This window comes from Lucilia cuprina, chromosome 4, assembly GCF_022045245.1.
Source record: "Lucilia cuprina isolate Lc7/37 chromosome 4, ASM2204524v1, whole genome shotgun sequence".
In the NCBI taxonomy this organism is placed as follows: domain Eukaryota; kingdom Metazoa; phylum Arthropoda; class Insecta; order Diptera; family Calliphoridae; genus Lucilia; species Lucilia cuprina.
In genome coordinates, this window is record NC_060952.1 from 44,139,919 (window position 1) to 44,164,542 (window position 24,624).

Sequence of the window (24,624 nt, forward strand, 5' to 3'; positions counted from 1 at the left end):
CAATGAAACTTAATGATGACAATGATAAATGTGATGAGTTAGCTGGCTGCAGTTTATACGTATGTATGTATATAAAAGACTGCATAAACTTGTAAATGAAAATGTGATACCAAGAAATCCACTTAGATTACATACTATGATTATAGTCACTACTACTACTCGCATAATCATAATATCTATTAAGCTGTCATAAAGTTAGAGAGAAACTGTCTATCAGACATTCATTCATTCATTTATACATTCATTTATGCATTGAAGGAGTAGTATTGTTACAGGCATAAAGCCGTAAGGAGGATTATATGGTTACAATGTCATAACAATTGCAGCATTTCATTTACTTTAAACTTTCTTCATCTTCAGCGTTATCTACAGCTTATGGTTCCTTTCATCATGCAATATATTTAATGTGTGCAAGGAGTAGTTATGTGCCTCATTATACCATGTACATTTGAGAGTCTGTGCTAAAGTTATGTTGAAAAGTTTCATTTCATTACTATTTCATCATCATTATGATTATAATCTGTATGTCATCTCATCACCACACTACACTATACGGTTAAGTACTTATCATATGCAAAAGTAAAATGGTTTTGTAGTTAAGAGAACAAAAATTGTAGTTCCACCAACTGATGGAAAACCATGATGATGTTGCCGCTATTGCTGTTGGTTAAAAATAAGTTGATGAGTTTGGCAAATTACTTCAACTCGTAGTACTTCATGTAACACAGTTGGTACTTGTGCTTTTTAAATACTTTTATACTGTTTTCTAAGAATAACAAAAGTTAAAGTAAACAAAATATATTTTTTTTGTATTTTCTTTAGATTTAAAGAGTATATACTTAAGTACATCTATGGCAATAAAAATAGTATAAGTTTTCATTTGGTGGGTCGATATATTACAAACTGAATAACAAAATCAATATAAGCCCAATATTTTTTGATATACCCTGATGGGTACAATAACGATGGCACGTTTTTTAGTTCTAATGGTTGGATGGATATTGGAATTTCCAATAAAAACATAATGGAACAATTTGATCGCTTTAAGTCCTCCTCCTTCGCCACAAAGTTTTTAACAAAATCTGTTGTCGAACAGGTGTAACTCGAATTCAGAATTTCATTGTCATTATTGTAATAAAAATGATATTCTATTATCTTATTCATGTCTGTGTTTCCTTTTCAAATGTAAAAGAATTATCTACATGTCTGAGGCGTGATATGTGTTTTAAAAATGAATTTACCTTTAGGCGGTAAAATGAAGTTTTTTCGTTTTTGCTACTGTTGTATGTCTGCTAAAAAAAATTAAGCTGATAATTATTGTTTAAATTCTTAATTCATTAATTTTGAAAAAGTTATATACATGTATACCTAAAAACATGTATGTTTGTATACATAAAAGAAAGGGAATGTAATTGCTTGTAAAACTTTGTTTTTAATGCACCAAACCACTTAAACTAATAAGTTTGTAATAAGTAAAAGTATTTGAAACAATTTAATTAAATATTAAAACTATAATTAATGAAATCAATTAAAATTAAACAATTTTATAGGCATTTCTGATTTAATATTTAAGGTCTTATTCATATTGATAGTAGTTTATAGAAAAAAATTCGACATAAATATTTGTTTTAAAAACCTTGGATAAATTTTTATGCATAATGCTCTTAAAAAAGAATTATCTTATTAAAATTTATTTAAACTATTTGAGATAAAATTTTAAGCTTGAATCAATTACAATAAAATATTGAAGAAGATTTTCAAATACTTTAATTCCATAAATTTTACAGACACTTTGGTAAATTTGTTAATCTTTTTATGTTTTTATTTTTTTGTTTGTCTCGTTGACTTCTAAGGACTAACAATTACATTTATACCTTGGTTATCAATTTTATTGGCTTTTATTTTTCAAAACAAAAATTTTGCTTAATAGAATTTTCTTTTATTAAAAAATGTATTAATTCTTTTAGTTTGGTTTGTAAACCAGACTTCATAGAAGACCATAAGGTAAACTACTGAAAGGACTATAATTATATAATAAAGTCAAATAAACTAAGTCGAAACCAGAGTTTAGATTGTATAAATAAGTCTTAGTACCATCTATAATACAATTTCCCGATTATAAAATGTACTATAATTTGTACTATAGTTTAGATTTTTAACTATAGAATAGTCTAAAATATATAGAAGTGCAGCCCACAACTTGTATGTGCAAATGTATGTGCAAGATTATCGATTTGTACAAAACTTCATTCCAAGATAAGAAAATTTAATCTTCTTAGGCCGTTAGAAGTAGCTCAAATGTAAATGTAATGAACAAAATTCTAAGAACACATGTTATTTATACTATTTTTCTATTTATCTTAAATATACATAAATTAATATTTATTGCACATACAATACATAAATTTAGAATAGAAGAATATAGTAAAAAAACCAAAACCTAAAAGGATATGTGTGTGTATATACATATAAATAAAATAGAAACTATATAAATTTTGTGTGTTTCTAATCAAATAATCCAACACCTTCAAAAATAATAATAACAATAATAAATAAATAATAAATATTCAATGAATTTTTATACGATAAAATTGCTTTCGAAATTGTCCATGCACATGTCGAATTTAAACAAGTACACAATCACAAGAGACATAATCATAAAATTGGACAATATTTTCAATATTGCTAAATCTATTAGAAAATATCTTAATATGTAAATACCGAGAGAATAGTATATAGATAGTATGTACATAGATTTCCCTATATATAGAATAAAATGTTTTTCTATTGTTTTTCTGCTTTGTTGTTGACCGAGGAATTAAAATATATATATTTTTATTTTTTTAAACTATTTGCTCCTTTGTTCAATTATTAAATTATGTGAAGATACCAACCATAAAATACTTCTGAAGATAAAATTTTATTTACTCAATTTATACATATACAAATTAATGTTTGTTCATTTGTTTGTGGGTTTGTTCGAAGTCTATAGATTTCTAAACGGCTCGACCGGCCTTCCTGTATGTGTTCAAAGAATTTTTTATTTTAAAATTGCGCTCACATACAAAACAAGTGTTAAAAGCTAGATCCGTCTAGCTTTTAAGTAATTGTAATTTGTAACAAGGATTTTCAATAGGAGACTTGAAAACTTCTACAAATGTCAATGCATTATAAAATTCGTATATCTGGGAAACTATTAGAACTAGAAGCGTCTAATTTTGTATAGGTAGCATTAATATTCATTCTAACGTTTGAAAAAATGAATGAAATTAAATTTTTTGGCTTGGCTGGTAGCTAAAAAACCAAGAATCCTCAAAAATCGTAAAGTTCAATTTGAATTTATATAGTGTATAGGGTAGCAAAGCACACTGGGTATAGCTAGTATAAAATATAAATAATAAACTAAATTTACTCGATTTAGACATTTTTTTTAATAAAATTATTAAATTGAGTAAATATTTGAACATATACAGAAATCTTTTTTTATATTATAAATAAAAAAATAATTAAGTGTGAATTGTGCAAATAGTTAAAATATTTATATACAAATACCTTCAAAATACTTCAAAATGCCAAACAGTGCATAAAAATAAACAAATATTTTATAAAACAATTACACTTGGTTACATCTGTTTGCAATAATAAAAAATTAATATGTATATTATTTAAAACTATATGAAAAATGTATACACTACACTGAGCAAAAATGTACCAAAAGAATTCATAATTAAAAATTTTAAATTTTTACAAATAATACAGTACTTTTCTGATTTAACGACCATTCAATTCTACGAACATCGCATTTAACGAACAAGCTAATTTTTCATATTGACTACCTTAAATAACGAACAAAACTTGTTTTTTGTACTGTGTTTAACGAACTAATAAAAATGTTATTATTTAAATGAAGATAAAATGACATTTATCAAAAATAACAAATAACATAAGTTGTAGCAAGCGGTGCTATTATACCCAAAACTGTAACACTCTGGGTTCTTATTAAATTTTAGTTCGATGTAGCTATGTCCGTCCGTCCTTCAGATAATGACTTAAACGCTCAATACTCGCTTAACAATATGAGTACGCCGAGTACTAACCGATATCTCTAACAAATTTTATGGGAATCGGTCCATAATTAACCTTACCCTCCATAGCAGGTCCCCTTAAGAAAATTACTTCAACGTTCATTACTCGCTTAAAAATACGAGTATAGCGATGAACTTCGAGAAATAACTTTAAAGCTCATGACAGAATTAAAAATACAGCGATTAAATTCGACACAAATATGGTTTGAAGGTGGGTATATAAGATTCGGAATTTTGTGTTTTGTGCTATTTTTATAAAAAAAAAGAATTAATTTTTATAAAATACATTTAAAAAATTTTTTATGTACCTATTTTTAATTATTTTCCTACCAAAAACCCACGTTTTACTTAGTACTGCATATAACGAACTTTTCAATTTTACGAACAGGCCTGACAACATATGGGTTCGTTAAATCGGAAAACTACTGTACCTTCAAGTTAAGGCTCGCCGTTTTTATTTATAAGTATATCTGTATTTTATTTCTGAAGGGGGCCTTTTATTACAAAAAAAAAAAAAACAAAGTCTTGCTGATTTTTGTAGAGATACTAGAACATTTAACATAATAATGAGCTCAATTATAGGGAATATTCGCCTAAAAGCATCTAAATCAGGTACCATACAAATTTAAGCCGAGAGACCTTGAAAACTAAATGCTGGTTGAATAAAGCATTAAACAATTCAAAGATCACATCTGAAATCCGGTCAAAAGGGTACAATCTACTAAACATCTGCATGTGTATACTAGTTTTTAAATTCACAGTACTGCATAGTATCAAAATACATATACACTATTGTGAAAATATTAAACAAGCATGTGCAGGATGTGTAGGTTCGAACAAATGAGTTATAATCACACACAACTTGCTTAATTTAGAAACGGAATATTACTCGTCTCTCTCGTTGTTGTGTAGTGTTTCATATAATTAGGCAAAAACATCTAGAAATTTACGAGTGATCAATTTGAGCTTTTACGTACAAACAGTCTTTATGCTTTGTAACCATAGTACTTCGCTACACAACATGATCGTAAACGATCCTCTTAACAAGGGCGTAAGAAAACTTATTTAGTTGCTTCAAAGCATTCAACAAAGTCTGTTGATGTCGTTGATGCCGCACTACAGGCAGTATTCATAAAAAACGAGTGACTTGTAAGTCATTTTTTATGCACTCGTGCAGATGTCTACTATCTACTATGAGGATATCACAAGGAACTAGCACTAGATGGAACTAATTCGTTTAAGGTGATCATTACCCACATGTTACAAAACGCTAAGGTAACATTTGGCAGACATAATAATATTACGTCATGATAACTATTTATATATAAGTGGTTGGCAAATTTTGTTTTTTTCCGCTAGACATCACCCCGCTCGCTTCATTCAGAAAGTTATATCTGGGATAAGATTCATTTCATAACAACATATCCAAAATGGGTTTAATTGTTCTTATCCTCAAAAGATGTGTAGTTTTAATGGCGTTAGAAACATTTAATTCATAGATAAATTTAAATGCACTATCTACTTATTTAACAAAACCGAAAATTTGCCGTTGTCAGTTAATTTTTGGTTTCGAAAATTACACTGTACAATCTGAACGGCACGAAATATAATTTCGATAAAAGTGTACTTTAGAACTATTTAGAATAAATGAAAGTACAAAATAAGAAGGAAAAAACAGCACCATATACTCCCGAAACTTCTCCCCCGGGGCATATTTCCATGATGAAGTGTCCCATCATGGTGTATTGCAATCCCGGATTAAAGAGGTACTACCTCTTACAATTCAATCTTTGGCTTGAATGAATTGAAAAAAGGTCTAACGAGAACACCACATAAACAGGTCTAACAGGTGGCCAGTTTCCCACAGGACTTTGTCTTATTATCGGGGTAGATTAACTCATGACAGCTGACATTCCGCAACGGTACTACTATGGCAAGAAATTAGATAGCTCGAGAACTTGAGAAAGGTGCACGTCTATGGACCGGACCATCTAGGAAATATCTATCGTGTTATCTAAAATACCGAAAATGATATCAAAGATCCTGTTTTTTAAGGATTCTAAGCCTGTTAATGATCATGTTTATAACGAAAATAATGACAATTTTATTTAAACATATCGTCGGAAAAAAAAGAACAATATTCGGACCAAATTTTCTACATTAGAGTACTTATAAAATTAAAAAAATTGTACCAATTGAAAATGACCACATAGTATCTAAATTTATGCGAAAATTTGAATGAACATTGATTTTAATAAAGCCTTTAATATTTCTTTAACGTCACTTACCTTGAACCTCGATTTTAACAATTTATTGGCTTCTAATTCTAAATAGTAACAACATTTATTTGGATGCTACATCAAGCAGTAAATATGACAATCCTATGCTGTTGGCAGTTTGCATATTTAAACAAACACATATTTACTATTCGCTCAATTCGTAATGTATTCTATGTGTATACAATTTATCGGCTTTTTTAAGTTCATATAACCAAAGAAAAGTCCAAAAATTTTGTTGCAATGTATGATTGTTTATAAATCATAATTAAGTACCAAGGATATATGCACTTATTTTAAATTATATATCGTGTAAGAAATTTCTTCAGAAATCGGAACCATACGAATCAAAGCGTTTGATTTAATTAATAAAAATGTATTAAAATAATATATTAATGATATATTAATATAATACATTAATAATGTAAAAAAATATATGTAAACAAAAAACAAAATTCTTCATAAAAAGAACATATATACGTTTTTCCTTCAGTACATAACTAAAACTAGTTTCTAAAAAACGGAAAAATCCATCAAAATGCGTATGTTAGTTGCTTTTTGGAAAAACTCTATTTAAATATAAAAATATATAAAAGTGCATAAATAAATAAATAAATAAAAAATATAATAAATTCTTGTTTTACATGTCAAATAAAATAAAATTGTTTAAAAACCCAAATGAATAAAGTGATTAAATGAATGAATGAACGAATGAATTATTTGGATAGTGGGTTTTTTTGGCAGTGGATGGATGGATATATGTAATTGTTTGCGTGAGAGGATGAATGTGAGCAATGGTGCTAGTAGAAGTGTTAAATATTTTAGTGGCAGTAGAATATTTAATTTTTCAAATTTGTTTCTAATAATTAAAATTAAAAAATCAATAATAGTGTGTAAAGTAGAGTAGTAGTGGTAGAAGTGGTAGTATTTAGATGATTATGATGATGGGATAATCACCTCACTTATTAGGGGTTCCGCTAAATGATTATCGGTGACTCGAGTCATAACAGTCTCTGTAAATGTCGATTTTGTTATCGTCTCGGTAATACGACCCAATTCGGTGGGAGCTGCTGGGAACATGGGCATATCAGGAACAGCCTTGTTGACGGTAACCGTAACACCAGCTACACCAACTTCATTTGGCTTGGCCACATGCACTTGATGCTGAGAACCTCCACTTAGAAAATGTGCCGGTATCATAGCCTGAAAATCTTCACTCGTCAAAGGCCTTAAAGGTGTGGGCTGTACGTATTACATGGTATTGGATTTTTTTGTTTCACATAAACAAATTTTGTTGGAAGGATAAATCGGTTGGATATTTGTTTGTTGTTATTGAGGATTGGGAAGAGTTGTAATTTTTGGGAACAGTTTCAACATTGTGGTGATTTGTTATCAATCATTATATTTTTTTGGTTTAGTTGTAGGTTTATTATTTAAATTTAATTTTAGTTTCAGTAAAAAAATTATTTTTGAGTTTAATTTGGTTTTACACATACACACAAAAAAGAGAGAGAAAAAAAGAGAAAATCATTTGTTTAGGATTTTTTATAAAAATTGTTTTTTTTTACTCGTTTAAACTTAAAATTAAAATGCATCTAACTAATAAACTGCGAATAAATAATAATATAGCAAATGAAAGTTAATTAAATTAAAAGTATGCAAATGATTTTTTTTTTTTTTTTTGAGAATTTTGACAGTTTTTACTAAATCAACAGTGATGTACAACCTCGGAACTAGGTGGAAATATATAAACATACAAATATTTACACTATAATAAGGAGAAATCAGATTTCTTGTGATAAACGAATTTATTGCCAAACAAAATAATTCAGTTACCACAATCAAATTGGTTTAATGGCAACTCTGTAATACAATTTAATGGTCTAACTTTGAATTTAAGAAAACTTGACGATGAATTGTTAATAATAAATAATGTTTGGAAGACTAACTCGGCAGTACATCACCGATCATTAACACAATATGTCTCAATTAATTATTTCATTTATTACTATTTTTAAAATATTCGTTTTTAATTATTAAAATAACTAACTAATATTATTATTTTATACATTTGATATACCTAATTACAATAACCAAAGTCTATAATTTGTTTGGTTTTAGTCAATAAAAAAAATGGAGTAAATTAAACACTATGTATTATTTTTGTTCAAATTAATTAAAAACAGTAACAAAACAAATACAAACATAATATTGTTGCAGTAGCCAAAAGTATTAAATTATTTTATGCTAATACACATACATACATACACAGTTAATAATAATAACAATACAAAATAACAATAATAATAAAATAATACTAGTTGTAGGTATAGAATGAAATTAATTAAATTAAATAAATGAACAAGCGAATACTGTCGAATAATATTAAAATGTCAAGTATTCAACATAGTGTTCTCAATACGATTAAATAATGCTAATTTAATTAATTTAACAGTGGTAAGAGGACTACATGGTCCACAGAAGCTTTGCGATTTTAACGTACGATCTATAATTGAGCCCGGTACATCTTTTAATAGGACAAAAGCACATCAGTACGTTCTTTGACCGGATTCATACTGCAAGTGGTTTCAAATATTTTTATTTAAGACTGACATGTCCAGACAAAGCAAGAACTCACACCCCCACATAGTGAAGTTGGTTCCTCTTATGATTCCAATAAGGAGTTACCAAACTCTGAGCAAGCATCCCTATGGTATCAAGTCCTACAAAACTTAGGTGAGATTGTCGCCTATAATCTCAGATCAAAGTTCCTCAAATATTCTTTTCATTTGAAATATATTATACCATAGTATCCTTATATCCTTGGGTACGATAAGGACTTTCCAGCTTAAAGCTTAGGTTTTCTATTGTTAAAATATTAATTACGGCAGAAATAGTAGCAAATACTGTCTAGTCAACTAAGTCAATTTGATGAGATAATTTTTTATCTTTCGAGAATCGTGAGGAGTGCTCTTATTAAGTTTTAAGCCGCCGAACTGATTATTTTTAATGTGAGGGTTATATAGATCTTTATTCAGAGAATCCATATGCTCAATCAAGTCTATAGTCTAGTGTATAGCCTAGTCTATAGTATATATACATATTATAGTCTAGTCTATAGCTTAGTTCACAGTCTAGTTTATAGTCTAGACTATAGTCTGGTCTAGTCAATAGTCTAGCCTACAGTCTTGTCTAGTCAATAGTCTAGTCTATAGTCCAGTCAATATTATTGTATACACTTGAGTCTATAATCGAGTTTAGTTTAGTACCGAGATTTTAATCTAATATTTAAAAACACTATAGATCTTTACCTCAAAACAAAAACTTGTAATTAGCATTTACTTAATTTTGCATAACTTTCGAAAAACGTAATAAAATAAACATATTTAAAGCATTAACCCCAAAAATTAAATTATTTGCAAGGGTTTGGATAAATTTGCAGATAATAATTCTTATATTAAATTTACATAAAATTTAGTTAGAGTATATTACGTTTTAAATGACGAAATGTTTAAATAACATTTGATATAAAAATAAAACTAATTTATTTTTAATACTTAAATACAAATCAATACATATATGTATGTTACGTTTGTTGCAACCCAAATGAGTAAAGTAGTTGCCTAATCGTATTGTGTATATTTGTTTTTATTGCAATTATTGTTTGTTTATATAAAGTTGCATTACATGTAGAATTAATTTAAAACAATATCCAGGACATTAAAAACAACAATAACAACACACACATACAAATACATGCTCTTGAATGCAAGGATAAGAATATAAAGTTATTGAGATTATTAAAAGTAAAACATACAAATGGAGCATGAGAGAAGTAGGAAGAGAAATACAGAAAGTGAATGATTGAACTAAACAAAGGGAAATAATGTTAAGTAACATAACAACAAACACATTGCCATAATTAACTAAAAAATATATGTAAAATAACAATAAAACATAAATAAATCATAAATATTATAAAAATAACAATAACAAAACTTATATTGTATGTATGTTGTACCTACATAATGATTTAAAAGGACATTATGAATTATTTTAATATGAACATGTTTTTTGGCGTTTTTCATTTAATTTAATTCTAAGATATTTTTATTTATCAAAAAAATGGCATGCTTAAATCATTATTTATAATCGTCTTATATTGTAATAACAAACATTTACTATAATTTGCCAAAAGTTTTGAAACGATCACAAATTAATTATAATTGATTAGGAATTATTACAAAATAATATTTCAATATTGAATCATTAGATTTTAGTATATTAGAAATTAATATTTTAAAATTCCATTTATTTGTCTCGTAGATTCTTCATTTATTAAACCGATTTGCAAAATTGTGTACATTTATTGGTAGATTGTTCAAAAAGGATGTGCAGTTAATTTATTTTATCACAAACATTTATAAATGAAGATTCTGCTTTTGTTTCTACCTTAATACCTAGGTGGTATATGATAGATAATCTGCAGCTTTTTGTTTCGATTATTCATATTTAAGTATCTCGAATTGTCTTTCGAATGATTTATTTGCTATCATGCAGTTTCCTATATAGTTTCTTTATTAAAATTTTTAAACTTTTTTAACAAGAAAAGAAAGAAAATTATAGATATTTTAACCGAACTCTACTGTTTTTTTTTTTTTTTGGAATAACACGGACAAACAAAATTTGAAAAAGCAGAAACCCTGAGACCAAATTTTGAAAATTTCGAACTGCACTAACTTCGAATGCAGTATGATCCACATCACATAATTTTGAAATATTATATCTAAAACCTAAAAAGTCAAATACTTGATTATATCATTATTTATAGTTTATATTTTTAAATTTTTGTTATGTCAGAACAAGCATCTCATAAATATGGTGCGATAGAGAAAATCATATGTTAGATTCAAATTCAGCATACCTCTATCGTTTAAAAAAGTAAGCTTCGGTGTCAAGGTTTTAAATTTGTTTGCCTGTGTTATTGGCCTTTTGATATACAAGACATAATACCTTACACTAGAGGTTGTGGTAGTTGTTGTCATTAAAATTTTAAAACGTTCCTTAAAATATTTTTAAGATGTTTAGATATAGTCATTCCAAAATGCATGAACTGATAATTTTGAAGGATTGGACGCTTAAAATTATATAAATAAATTTCATTTGAAATATCTGATTAGCAAAAATAAATTTTTGTATTAAGAAAAACAAAATGAAATTAACTTTTGGCAAATTATATATAAACCATTTGTCTACAAAGTATATTAAAAAATCCCGTTTTTAAATATAAACTTTTTCTTCATAACAAAAATGTATATTTTTAGTCACAATGATTTTGCGAATAAAGTGATATAATGAGAGGAAGGCAAGTAAATTTTGAAGCCAAAAACTTTAGACAATCAAATAAATCATATTTCTTAATATTATATTTTTCTTTTAGTTAAATTGAATTTTGTGAAGTTTTTTTTTTTTTTCTTCGTTCCCTCTTTAGTTTTTTTCTTGTTTGTCTTGTAAATAAGTTTTGACTTTCACAAAAGGAAGACATAAACATAAAATGCGTGCAATTTCTTAAAAATTATTTAAACAAACAAAAACAAACCTTTTTTGAATTGTTAAAACCTACCTGTGTTTCTGTTGAATCTGTTGTTGTGCCAGTCGTGGTGGTGGCGGTGGGTTGTGATGATGATGTTGTTGTTGACGACAAGCCAGCCGAAGGATGATGAGGTATTGTGCCGTTTTGTGTTGATGTGGGAGAAGAAACGGTTGTGAGTGATGTCGTTGAGGCGGATGTTGCCTCTGGGCCATCACCTAAAGGTATCGAATTAGAGCGACGTGGTGCTGGTACTGGTATGGGTAGGCCAGTCACCTTATCAATTTGTTGTTGTTGCTGTTGATATGGTGTGTTAGTGTTGGCAAAACCATTGGTTTTGGTAGCAGGCACTGTAGTCGCAGTTGGTAACGCTGTGGTCATCATTTTATTAGTATCGTATTGAATCGGTTGTGTTTGATAAGTTTGCGGTTGTTGTTGATGTTGATGTTGCTGCTGTTCACCAACCATATCACCAATGGAACGTTTGAAATTAGCTTCAAAAGTTAACAAAACCATTTTAAGTAAGTATTTATTTTTTTAGATGTTCCATTTAATTTCATTTGACTTACCAGGGCGATTAGTTAAATATCCCGATGGACTTAATGCATTTAATACAGCTGGACTGTGAGGACTTAGAGGAGCCTCCAACGGTCCACGGTATTCTCTTTGTAAGACTAAACGTACAAACCTTTGTGGTTGTGTCAAACACTGAACTGCAGCATCATGTTGGGCATTGGTCATGTCGTTGCCATTAATCTATATTGGCAATTGAGAAAAAATAAAATACAAATAAAAATAGAAATAGAAATTAAAACAAACAAATATGGTCTGAAGCGTGTCAAGTACAAAACAACAACAATCACAAATGAAACACCAACAAGTTCTCATTACAAGCAGAAAATGTTGGGAGACCATCACTATTAATGGCACGTACAAAAATGATTGCAATTTCCACAATTAAAGTGAAAATTTTTTACAATATTGCAACAGAAATAGAATGGCTTTGCAAAAAAAAAAACAAAATTCGGCTGACAAACACACTCCAAGTTTGACTGACTTGGCTGGCTGTCGTAATGACTGACTAGATAAACAATGACTAAGTTCATACGTCAAGAGCAAAACAACACCGAACGTGTGTCCGTCTGTCTGTCATACCAACAACCATCCAACACATCTCGTGTGAATGCATGAACGTTAAATACAATTCATCCTATAATGCAACATTAATTTCAATTGTTTTTTGTTGTTCTCATTTTGTATTCTTTCCAGGCTAAAACTCATACTTACAGCCATTACACGGTCGCCCACCATTATTTTGCCATCACGATGCGCCAGACTACCTTCAGTTATGCGTGAAATGAAAATGCCATCACATCCATCTTTGTAAGGTGGAGAGCCTTTTCCACCAGCAATACTAAAGCCCAAACCCTGTCCGATTTGATCGCGTATTAATGTTGTATGCAGCGTAATATAACTCAATGGTCCATCCTGGAAAAAAGTAAATACATACGAATAATACAAATGCGCCATCAATAAATGAAGGAAGAAATAATGAATGGAATGATATAAGTGGGTGTGTGTGTGGGAGTTTGGTATAAAAGAGTGTGTTCGGAAATAGTAAACATTAATGTATTATTGGCTTGCACAGGAATGTATTGTGTTGCAGGAGAGTACAACAAACACTGGATGTATTTAAAGTTATTCAATGCCGACTAAGAAATTGCCTAAAATCACCTATACACTATATAAATAAAAGATAATCTTATACATCATATGTATAAGATTATCTTTTGTCTCATATTAATGAGAATCAAACAACATTTGAAAGCAACTTGCTATAGAGCTTGAGCAAGCTTTTATATAAGAATTTCAACAAATGTTTAAAAACTGTTAATGCTCCAATATGATCTACTATAGAGTATATTCCCTGTATTTCACGTAGGTAATTGTTGGAAAAACAAAAATAATGAATGTATCTCATTTATAAAACAAGGCAAATTAAAAATTTACCTCAATGACCGCTCAAAAGGTGGCATGAAAACTAAAAACTAAATCAATGTCAATGTCAATGAATTTATTTATAACAATCGATTGAATTTCTAATTAATTTTTTGAAAACACGAGTAGAGTAAAAATATACATATTATTTTATGAAATTAATTTTAAACTACATTTTAAGAATAATATAATTAATAATATAAATAATTAATTATGTAAATTGTAGTATTTTTTGTGCAAATTTGAGAATGGTCAAAAAAGAGAATATTTCCAAGATGTCCAATAATGATGTAATGAGTTTTAAGAATCTACCTTGACTCTCTATGTAAAATTTCTTTTCTTTCTATGAGACGGTGTATATTTTAGAATCTCTTGATCTTGCAATGTGATTAATACAGGATGACTAAAGGATTTCTTAGTTCAAAATGTGTTGTTAATCTCAGTTCTATTTTCCATCACATCTAGTTTTCGAGATATCATATCCTTAAAAATTTAAAAAATCTATTTGTTGAGGTGCTAGCGTAACTCAAGCCTTTAGAAATATTTTTTTTAATATTTTACATGAAAACTGTTAGCTTATTGAAATTATGACACAATAATATATGAAAATTTCTATATTTCTCTAAACCTCAACATATTTGACTAATTCACTACTTTAATATTTACAAACATACACATATAAGGAGTGAGATCGAAAAATTCTTAACACACGTTTTTCATTACATTTTTCAACCAAAGTATTATTTGATTTTTTTTTTTTTTTTTGATCAAGTTACCTTTGAAAAACATGTCAGTTATTATGTGTAATGTCAATTATATTAATTATTTTGTTAATCTGATTAAAATGAGTGACCAGAAAAAAGTGCGTACTGAAATTATTAAATATTTTCAACTAAACCCAACTTGGTCTTACAAAAAGTTGGCTAAGCATACAAAGGTCTGCCGTCAAACTGTTTCCAATGTTATTAAACAGTACCGGGAGTACTTGTCAGTTGATAGAAAACCTGGTTCAGGTAGAAGGAATGGTCCACATGATGTTTCTAAAGCCAAAAAAATAGAACGCATTTTCAAAAGAGCTCCCAACACATCCGGTAGGAAAGCAGCTCGGTTAGCTCAGTGCTCGGACTATTTGCATAATGGATGACGAAACGTATGTTCTGGCAGATTTTTCGCAACTTCCAGGTCAAAAGTTTTATGTTGCTGATGCTCGAGGGAATGTTGAAGAAAAGTTTAGGACCCAAAAGCAGACAAAATTTCCCAGAAAGTTCTTGGTATGGCAAGCAATATGCAGTTGCGGCAAAAGAAGCCAATCATTTGTTACAACGGGCTCTATAAATACCGAAATTTACATCAAGGAATGTTTACAAAAAAGGCTGCTTCCATTCATAAGACTTCATAATGTGTCCACTTATTTTTGGCCTGACTTGGCATCCTGTCACTATGGTAAACAAGCCCTTGAGTGGTACAAGAACAATAATGTGGTATTTGTACCAAGAGAGGCAAATCCTCCAAACTGCCCGGAGCTAAGGCCAGTGGAGAGATATTGGGCTCTTGTTAAAAGAGAATTGAAGAGTACAAAAAAGGTGTCCAAAAATGTGGTAGATTTTAAACGGAGATGGACTACATGTTTGAGCAAAGTGACAGAAAGCACTATAAAAACGTTAATGGAAGGGTTTCCGAAAAGGGTTCAAAATTTCATCACTAGTGATTAAAACTATAAAAATATTTTTTTTTTGTAAATTGTAATAATAATTTGAATCAAATAAAAAAAAATAAATCTGTAAGTTTAGTGGTTTCTTTTTTATAAACATATATGTATGTTAAGAATTTTTCGATCTCACTCCTTATATAAAACTGTTTAAATAAACTTTATTATGCGCTAAGCTTTTTTCTCACTGAATCTCAATCAAATTCAATTCAATCGATTTAATACTCTTAAGATATTTTCACCAAAACACGTGAGTAAATACGCTTTTCTAACAATTTAATTAAATGTTTTAAGAAAGTTTCGAATAAATAACTTGAACCTTTCAAAAAGTTAGAAAAAACAAAAAAAAAAAAAGATTTTTACAACTCTTTCATTTTAACTTCATAGTAGCTAAAACTACTCCCCCTTACATATTTCCCCTTTTCCTAACGCGTAAGGATTAAAACTTTTCTTCTGCACTGATTTTGAATTACTAAACAGTTTTGTATGCTTTAAATTCAATTGTATTTTTGAAATACTTACAAATACAAAAGCAACAATAAAATCTTAAATAAAAACAGCAATGGTGGAAGGATAAAAAGTATAAAAAAATATTTAAACAATATTTTTGTTATTTTTATTGTAGTTTTATTTTTGGCATTGCCAAAAGCATGTTGCTGTCGATGAACAAACAACGAAAGATTTGAAATAATTTTCAGAGAAAAAGGAAATAAAAAGAAACAACAGCAGTAAGCAGAAAAAAAACTAGAACTCCCGCCAGAAGCTGTTAGGTGTAACTATTAAGTTAGTGGGCGTGTTGAGTGGCGCTGTAGATGATGAGTTTTTACTTAAAGGACAGTTCAGATGGTTGATAAAAGAAAACACAACATAAACATGAAAAAAGGAAAACTTTTTTGTACAAACCTTGCCATTTTCGAAAATGCCATTTGTTGATGCTGTTGTCGTTGTTGCAACATCGCCAACATGTTGTGGTTCTTGAAAAGCTGCTGACGTTGTTGCGGCCGCTGCTGTAACTGTTCCTGGTGTGGTAAATACATTTGCGTGATAATTGTGCAAATTTGTTGCCGAATACTGTTGCTGCTGGGCATGTGAATGTTGCTCTTGTTGTTCTGGCAAAATTTCCAAAGGAGGTGGTATATATCTTTCATGTGTTTGTTGCTGTTGAAGTTGTGGAATGGTAGTCGCCAGGGGACGTGTTTCAACAGAAATCTTAAATAGTTAACGTTAAAAAAAGAATAATGTTCAGCATAAGAATTTATATATAGAGTAACTAAATAAAAATGAATTTTATTTTTAAAAGTTTTATAAAAAGTATCATGTAGGTACAGTGATGTACGACCTAAAATGTGGTGCAATTTATTGGATGGTTGGATGATAAGAATACAAAATAATAAACTATTTTTTAAAGTATAAGTATATAATAAATTTTTTTCAAATATTATTTTACAATATAGAGCCCACATACAGGGTCTTTTAAATAATATTCTATAAAAGTTTGATGTTATATCCCCGCAAAAATTTAAACTAAAACTCCGCAACTACATGTTCCTTTAACATTACTATGCTCAAGCAAAAACTTAGACTATTTCAAACACTCGTGTAAAGGTTACTCTGCAAAGAACTACTACAGGTTCAAATTTAATCCAAATATATAAACATGTTCCTTTAACATTATCATGTTCTAGCAAAAAATTTGACTACTTCAAACACTTGTGTAAAGGATACTCTGCAAAGAATTAGTCCTAGGTGGTGACAACGTAATCCGCATACACATGATGACAGTTTTGTTTATGTAAAGTGGACATGGTCCATGTTTGCATTGAATAAAACTACTTAACGGATAACCTAAATAACAAGTCCACAACATAGTTTACTATTTTTTTACGAATTTGCCAAAAATTTTTAATCGGACTTAAAAATTTTGTTAAATATAGTACCTTGTTAGCTAAATTTTTTTGTATAATTTCCAATTATCTGACACTATTTTTAATATAGTTGATTACGAACTGGAAATCAGGAACTAATTTATTTAATTATTTTTATCAGTTACAAATATGTCAGATTTCATAATTTTTTCTCAAAAATTTTATCGAATGATATTAAGTTACTTACTCTATTATTTTAAAGTTTGGACATGACCGCTTAAAAGCGAAAGTTTCCAACATATAACTAAAAGTAAACCTTATATATACATTAAAAAAACTCAAACTCACCTGTGATAATGAACCATCCTCACTAAATACAGGATGACCAATTAAACGTGTTACCTCACGCTGTACAACTAAAACCAAAACAGCACCACAGGCCTTCAACACTTGTACAGCTTGATAATGATCAGCATCGACGACGGGTATGCCATTGACTTTTAAAACTTTATCGCCAACTTTAAGGCCGGCTAAATCAGCTGGACCCCCCTCGGTGACACGTGATATGAAAATGCCATCATCATCACCCTTAAATGGTGTTGAGCCTTTGCCGCCAGCAATGCTTAAGCCAAGGCCAGCCGAGGTACGTTCAATGTGAATTTCATACTGTTCCAATCGCAATTCGGTGACACCATCAAGGGCATCTGTGTGCGTGCAAAAAAAAGAGAAGAAAAACACGAAATTGGAAAAATGAAAAAAAGAATTAACATAATAAGATAAATAAAATATGTATTAGGGAATAAATATGTATGTATGTTTATATGTTGCAGGATAAGTAAATAAGCCATATATTTATATTTACATAAACATATACGAGTATAGTTAATTTTTGTATCTGAAATATCTGTTAGTGTGTAAGAGTGTTTTTGTGTGCTTAGTTTTTTTGTTGTAGTTGTTAAATATTATCAATGCAAGTCACGTTTTGCAATTACCAACTTCAAAAAGGCGTTAGCATGTGCATAAACAATTAGGATATAACATGACTTTCTTTCTCCTCTTCTCTTCCTATTGTTGTCTCATTTACTTCCTTCCCCCTAGCTACAACTTCGAATTTTATTTTATTCAAAAGAACCCCTACGACTACATACATACATACACATGTTACACACATGCATAAGTACAAGGTTCGAATTAATAAAAATTTCCTTTTCCCTTTATCTGTTTTCTGTTTTGTGTTGTCTTACCATATTGTCTTAAACGCTCTTGCTGCTGTTGTTGTTGTTGCTGCAGCAATAAAAGTTGCTGCTGTTGCTGGTATTCTGTCTCGCTGGTTGGCATATAAGTGGTGACAATTCTTACACGTTTATCTTTGCGTTTAAGTGAATTACTCGTACTACGGTTCGATGATGCCAGAGAACTGCGTAGACTGGAAGTGGCAGGACTGTTGCGTCCATTTAAGCTCATGGTGCCACTACTATTGTTGTTTAATATGGACGGTGTGGCTGCTGTTGTTCGTTTAGTGCGTGGCAATGTGTTATTGCCTTCCTTAACTTTAATTTTAACATTAAACATGTTTTTTTTTCAATTTTCTACACGTTGCTGTTTGTGTCTTCCCCTGATTTTAATTTTGATGACGAGGAAAGACTTATTTGGGATTTATTTTTATTATTGATTTGATTTTTTATCGCATGTAGTAAATACTGTTTTTGCTGCGTTGTTGATTTTTCCACTTTTTATCTTATTTATGTCGAAACTTAATTTAAGATATTTAAATTATTGTATTTTTTATGATTTTTTACAAAAATATGTTTTGCACAATATTTTTCATGATGTTTTCTTACAAACATTTAAATTGTCAATTGGATTAGCAATTTTATTGAAGCTAATAAAAATTACATAGTATTGGCTGTTTTATAACAATGCACAGTGGAGGAATGAACTCTCTGGAAACAAGTCATAATACATTTTAAAAATGTATAGCTTTTATAAACACTTTTTTCTTGTTAAACTGTTATAGACTCTAAATGAGAATAAAATTCTGTTAACTGATTAATTGTTATAAGAACAAGTGATATTTTTTGGAAAGCACGTAACTTTTAGTATTTTGTAATATTTATCCTTCATCTGTAATGGATATATAAAGTTATGACTGCTGTTAGATCTTAAAAAGTTGTCAGATCTGTCAACAGGTAAATTGTTATATAAAATTGATAAATTGTTAGATTAAACGATTTACAGTTTCATTGCAGACAATAAATTTAACTGACCATAAAAATTATAAGTTCAGACTATTGTCATATTGTTACATAGTAAAATTTGCCAGGTTAGCCGCATGTTTCCTTTAAACAGTGTTGTCAATAGAAATTTATAATCGATCAAATTTGCACATTTGTTAAAAAAAAATATCTTAGAAAGATTATTTCATTCCCTTATTTAAAAAAAGGTTTGAAGGATGTAAATAGCATATTTGTCATTTTAACTGGTCTATGCAGCAGTGCAAAACAACTAATAGATCATTATTATTCACCATAACCTAAATATCATGAGATCATTATTCTCCTAAGTAACCTAAAAATATTCACGAAAGTAAATACAGACAAGTTGAATGTCCTTTGATTTTATAACGAAAAAACGTAAACAAACTAGAATATCTAAACTCTTAGCAGTTATAAAAAATCAATATTTATTAAATGTGCCTGTGAATATTTCATGGAAAAAATCACTCATAATTATTGAATCTGACAGTTACATTTAGTGGTAAATGAAAAAGACATGGCAGACAAGATTGTTTTTTTTTTGTGGTAATAAATTTAACTTTAGTACATATTTCCAAATCTAAAATATCGATATCACCAAACGCGTGAAAAAAAAAAAAACATAAAATCATTTCGTATTTTATTGTGGGTTTTTATTCAATTCTAATTCCCTTTATAAGCAGTTTTTTCTTATCAAACGACATTTACATCAAATTCTCTCCATTTGGGGAGACATTATTTAAACATAGCCTGTGGTTACTATCATCATCAACCGTTATTCAGCAGCCAGTCAGCCATCCTAGCAGACACGTGAAAACATTGAATGAGTGAGTGAAAGACTGACAGTCAGCCACCCAACGAACGAACAAACTAACTAACACAACATTATATTCATATAAATAGATGAGATAAAATAAACTCAATAACAGCAACAATGAGTCCTGGTAGTTGGTTGTCATTGTTGTTATTTTGTTTTCGGCCCTGGCTCCGCTATAGTAGTCATTGTCATCTTGCCGTCTAATCAAATCTAAATTACACCCAACAACCGTATATATAGAGGAAAAATATACAAGTTGTAAATACAACTACAAGGTTTGCATATTTGATGTTAACCTTGGAAACTCTGTTCTGTTCAATGCTTTTGCGAAAGTTGAATGCGAGTAATAAACAGTAACCACCATCATCATCCTTTAGAGAGTAGACAGACTAACTCTGTTGATGTTTTTCTTCGGCTTTTCGTTCATTTTTCGGTTTTGGTTTGTAATGACAATGATAAGAATGTAAATTGTCTTAAAAGTAAAAAAGCCAACAACGAAATGTTAATTTACATAATCAAATAACTTTGGTAACAGTAACACTATTCACTATATAAATACAAACATATAGCACATACAACAAAAACTTTTAAAGCGAAACAAACACAAACACGCACATTCACAAATTGTTAATTTTCCTTGAGGGCATTTAACGACAAAAGGATTTGACAGTGACATTGAAATCGCTTTTTAGTGGGTTTTTTGGTATCCTTATTGAGATGTCGATACAGGGCGAAAAGCATTAGAGAATAAAATATTGTTTTTATTTTTAATAATATAAATTTGTTTTGGTAAGATTGTTAAAGTTAATATTTAAAATAAAGTGGCTAGCAGCGAAAAAGTAGAAGTTGAAAAAATTCAACATTTATATTTTCAAAGAATTGAGTTTTTTATGTTATTTAAAGAAATGTATAATGGCATGAAACTTTAAAAGCCGAAAAATCTATCTATCTATCTATCTATCTATCTATCTATCTATCTATCTATCTATCTGTCTATCTATCTATCTATCTATCTATCTATCTATCTATCTATCTATCTATCTATCTATCTATCTATCTATCTATCTATCTATCTATCTATCTATCTATCTATCTATCTATCTATCTATCTATCTATCTATCTATCTATCTATCTATCTATCTATCAAATGTCCATGGACATTTTGACACTTTACACTTTAATGAAATATATTGGAACAATTGATTAGAATTTATTCTCTTATTCCGAAGAAAATTGATCCAATATTTCGTATATGTTTCGTAAAGTGTCCTGGATAGCAGGCGCAGTTTTTTTTTTAAATTCTGGGATATTATGAATACCGGCTTCGCTAAATTAAGCCTTTTTTGATTACTGAATTCTTTTACGCAGATCAACATTTGTAATGACTTGTTAATTACTGAGTTGTAAGCGAGCGTGCTAAGTATTTGCATTCAATGCCATAGTTGTTTTAAAATGGCTTTGGATAAGTAGTAAAAGCTAGTAAATACTTTCTTAACTTTTTACTTTTCAATGTAAGTTAAGTGTGATTTTAACATGAAACTCTCAGTTTCGCATTGAAATTTGTAATACTTCGTCAAGAATTATTCCTATTACCAACCCATAACTATTTAATAATTCATATTGAATGAAAATCCATAACAAATAAATTTTTTTATTGAAATAAAGAATTCTAATGACGTAGGAATTTACAAAAGGGATAATGTAAAGAGGCAATAATCTGTAAGGAAAAATGACAAAAAACTTTTGAAAAAAATTAATTAATAATGATAGCTATTGAATTTGTAAATGTCACAGTGATTTCTAGAAATTCCAAAGTTGTCTAAAATATTTTTTAGAAAACTGTTAATCAATAAAGGGCATAAATGACATTTCAATGGTAAGTAGTTTTAATATAATAACATTAAACATTTATAAATAATTTTGCATTATAAAAATGTTTCCTAATTCTTACAAAAAAAAATCGTTTTTTTTCCAAAATGCGGATAACTTAAATTGATGGTAAAATGCTGTCATATTGATATTTTATTGTTTTTTTTTTTTTTTTTTTGTCTGAGAATGAAATATAAGTTACTTAGAGTTAACCTTTCAGTATTTATCTGCGAACATTTTCTGTATTTCAGTATTAATCTGCAAATTATTTTAGCATTTTTGTTAATTTTAAATTAAATCCTTTTTAGAATATAATTAACAACATTTTCCTTTTATTGTGTATTTTTTCACAGACATTTGATTTAGAATCATTTCTTTACTGTCTTATTAAAGTCAATCATTTAACAGTCATTGATTACAAATCGTTACTGTTTATTTTAAAACAGTCACACAAACATACATGCATACGTATATTTAACCCTGAAAATTTAATTTATTCACTCAGATTTTCATGTTCAAAAGTTCAATGTCTTTAAACTTTTACCTTTAACTGGTTGTCTGGATTTCAATTTTTTCCAACCTTTTTTCAGTTGTTATGGGTAGAGACAACAAACACAATTGTGCCAGGGATAAAAGGATTATTACATTCTTGAAATATTGTACAGTTTGTTTTTATTTACAACCGACAACATTGACATAAATATTTAAAGTTGTCTTTTCTACGTTTTTATTTTTTAGCTTGAAAGTTCAATGAATTTATGAATCTTGTTAAGGATGCATGATACTTTTGTCGCCTGTTAAAAACATTTTTATTTTTTTTTTTCATAAATAAAATCAAAAATAAATATTTTTCAGATACATAAGTATGAATGTATGTATGTTAAGATTTTGAATTTTTCCAGTCAAGGTGTATGTGTAATATATATATGGGCAATTTCGTATCATCGATTGATGTCTTCCGATTTGGATGAAAGGTAATTGTAAAAGCTTTCTTCTCAGCAAAAATGTTATCCAACAATTTCTGGAAACAATAAAGAAATAACTATCTTTGGACAATTTTTGCTAGGACCAAGAAGTGAAAAGTTACACTGTTTTTAATAAAACCCTGTATGACAAAAATGTCCAACTTTGGTTCTCGATAGTTAAAGCTGAAGATTTGTGTCTGTGCTACTATTCAAAGTACTAATCGTCGTTTTGAGTTGGGTCATAAAAGATTGTTTGAAAGAACGATATTCTTAAAAAATGTAGAGAATCAAGTTTGGTTATGGGTAATTCCAAAATAAATCGAACAAAAAATGTTGTTTTTAATTTTTGTCCTCTTCGATTTTTTTTTTTTTCAAATCAGGAGTATATATTCTACTCCAGAATGTGGTTTGTATGGCGTATTAATTAGATCCTTAACTCATTCGGCTCATATTTTATGGGACTCTAAAGTAGGGCATCTCGGGTATTTTTGTTCAAAATTAGAAATGTTGACGACAGAATAACTTTGGAACTGGTTACCCGATTTTAACAAATGATGTTTCCTTCGACTTGGATTATTCGTTTTTGACATTTCATTAAAATTACATGAAGTCCTGGCGAAAGGATTATATAGTGGAATATGTCCTTCATCCTTTAATTTCTTAAAAAAGATATTTTGTTTTTCTTAGTTTTCATGACAAATAGGATAACTTATTGTTATTGCTGTGTAAAAATTTTAGAGTGGGATATCTAAAAGCTATAGGAGTTTTTATTTAGCTATATTTACAATTTCCATAGGAAATGAGTGCATTTTATACATTTTAACATATTTATGGTCCAATAGCCGAATGAAGTAAAAATTTCCACAGACCATCAAATTAATGTTACAAATATCATGGTGAATAATATATGAAATCATGTCTTATATACTTAAAATATTGGAGGTCATAGGTCAAAATAATAATTTTTTATGAAATAAATCCTTTTTCACACATCCTACGAATTTAGAAGATTTGAAGAGAATCAAATTTACGGCTTTTTAGTTTCAGAAATTTCTTTTGTTTTATCAGCAGTTTTAGAGTTATAGCCATTTTTCGTTCATTTTAGATCTGAAGGAACACATAAAATTATTAAATTATACTTCTCGCACCAGAGTTGCTCTCTGATTTATAGTGCGATCTCTTGTTATGTAAATTT

General features: G+C 28.9%; 1 protein-coding gene across 19 annotated transcripts in view; it reads right to left on the reverse strand.

The window, feature by feature from the left end:
• The window catches only part of LOC111674587 (protein lap4), a 241,099-nt gene that overhangs the window by 89,722 nt on the left and 126,753 nt on the right, over positions 1-24,624 (reverse strand). For 11 of the 19 annotated variants that reach the window (XM_046949910.1, XM_046949911.1, XM_046949912.1 and 8 more), the window contains 6 exons: positions 17,871-18,226; positions 16,561-16,866; positions 13,239-13,439; positions 12,521-12,707; positions 11,985-12,445; positions 7,319-7,603 (listed from right to left, as the gene is read on the reverse strand). In XM_046949910.1, the coding sequence (XP_046805866.1) occupies positions 7,319-7,603; positions 11,985-12,445; positions 12,521-12,707; positions 13,239-13,439; positions 16,561-16,866; positions 17,871-18,226 (1,796 nt within the window). Of the gene's footprint in view, positions 1-7,318; positions 7,604-11,984; positions 12,446-12,520; positions 12,708-13,238; positions 13,440-16,560; positions 16,867-17,870; positions 18,227-18,766; positions 19,543-24,624 lie in introns of those variants that run through there. The other 8 variants (XM_046949905.1, XM_046949908.1, XM_046949906.1 and 5 more) reach the window with 5 other exon arrangements.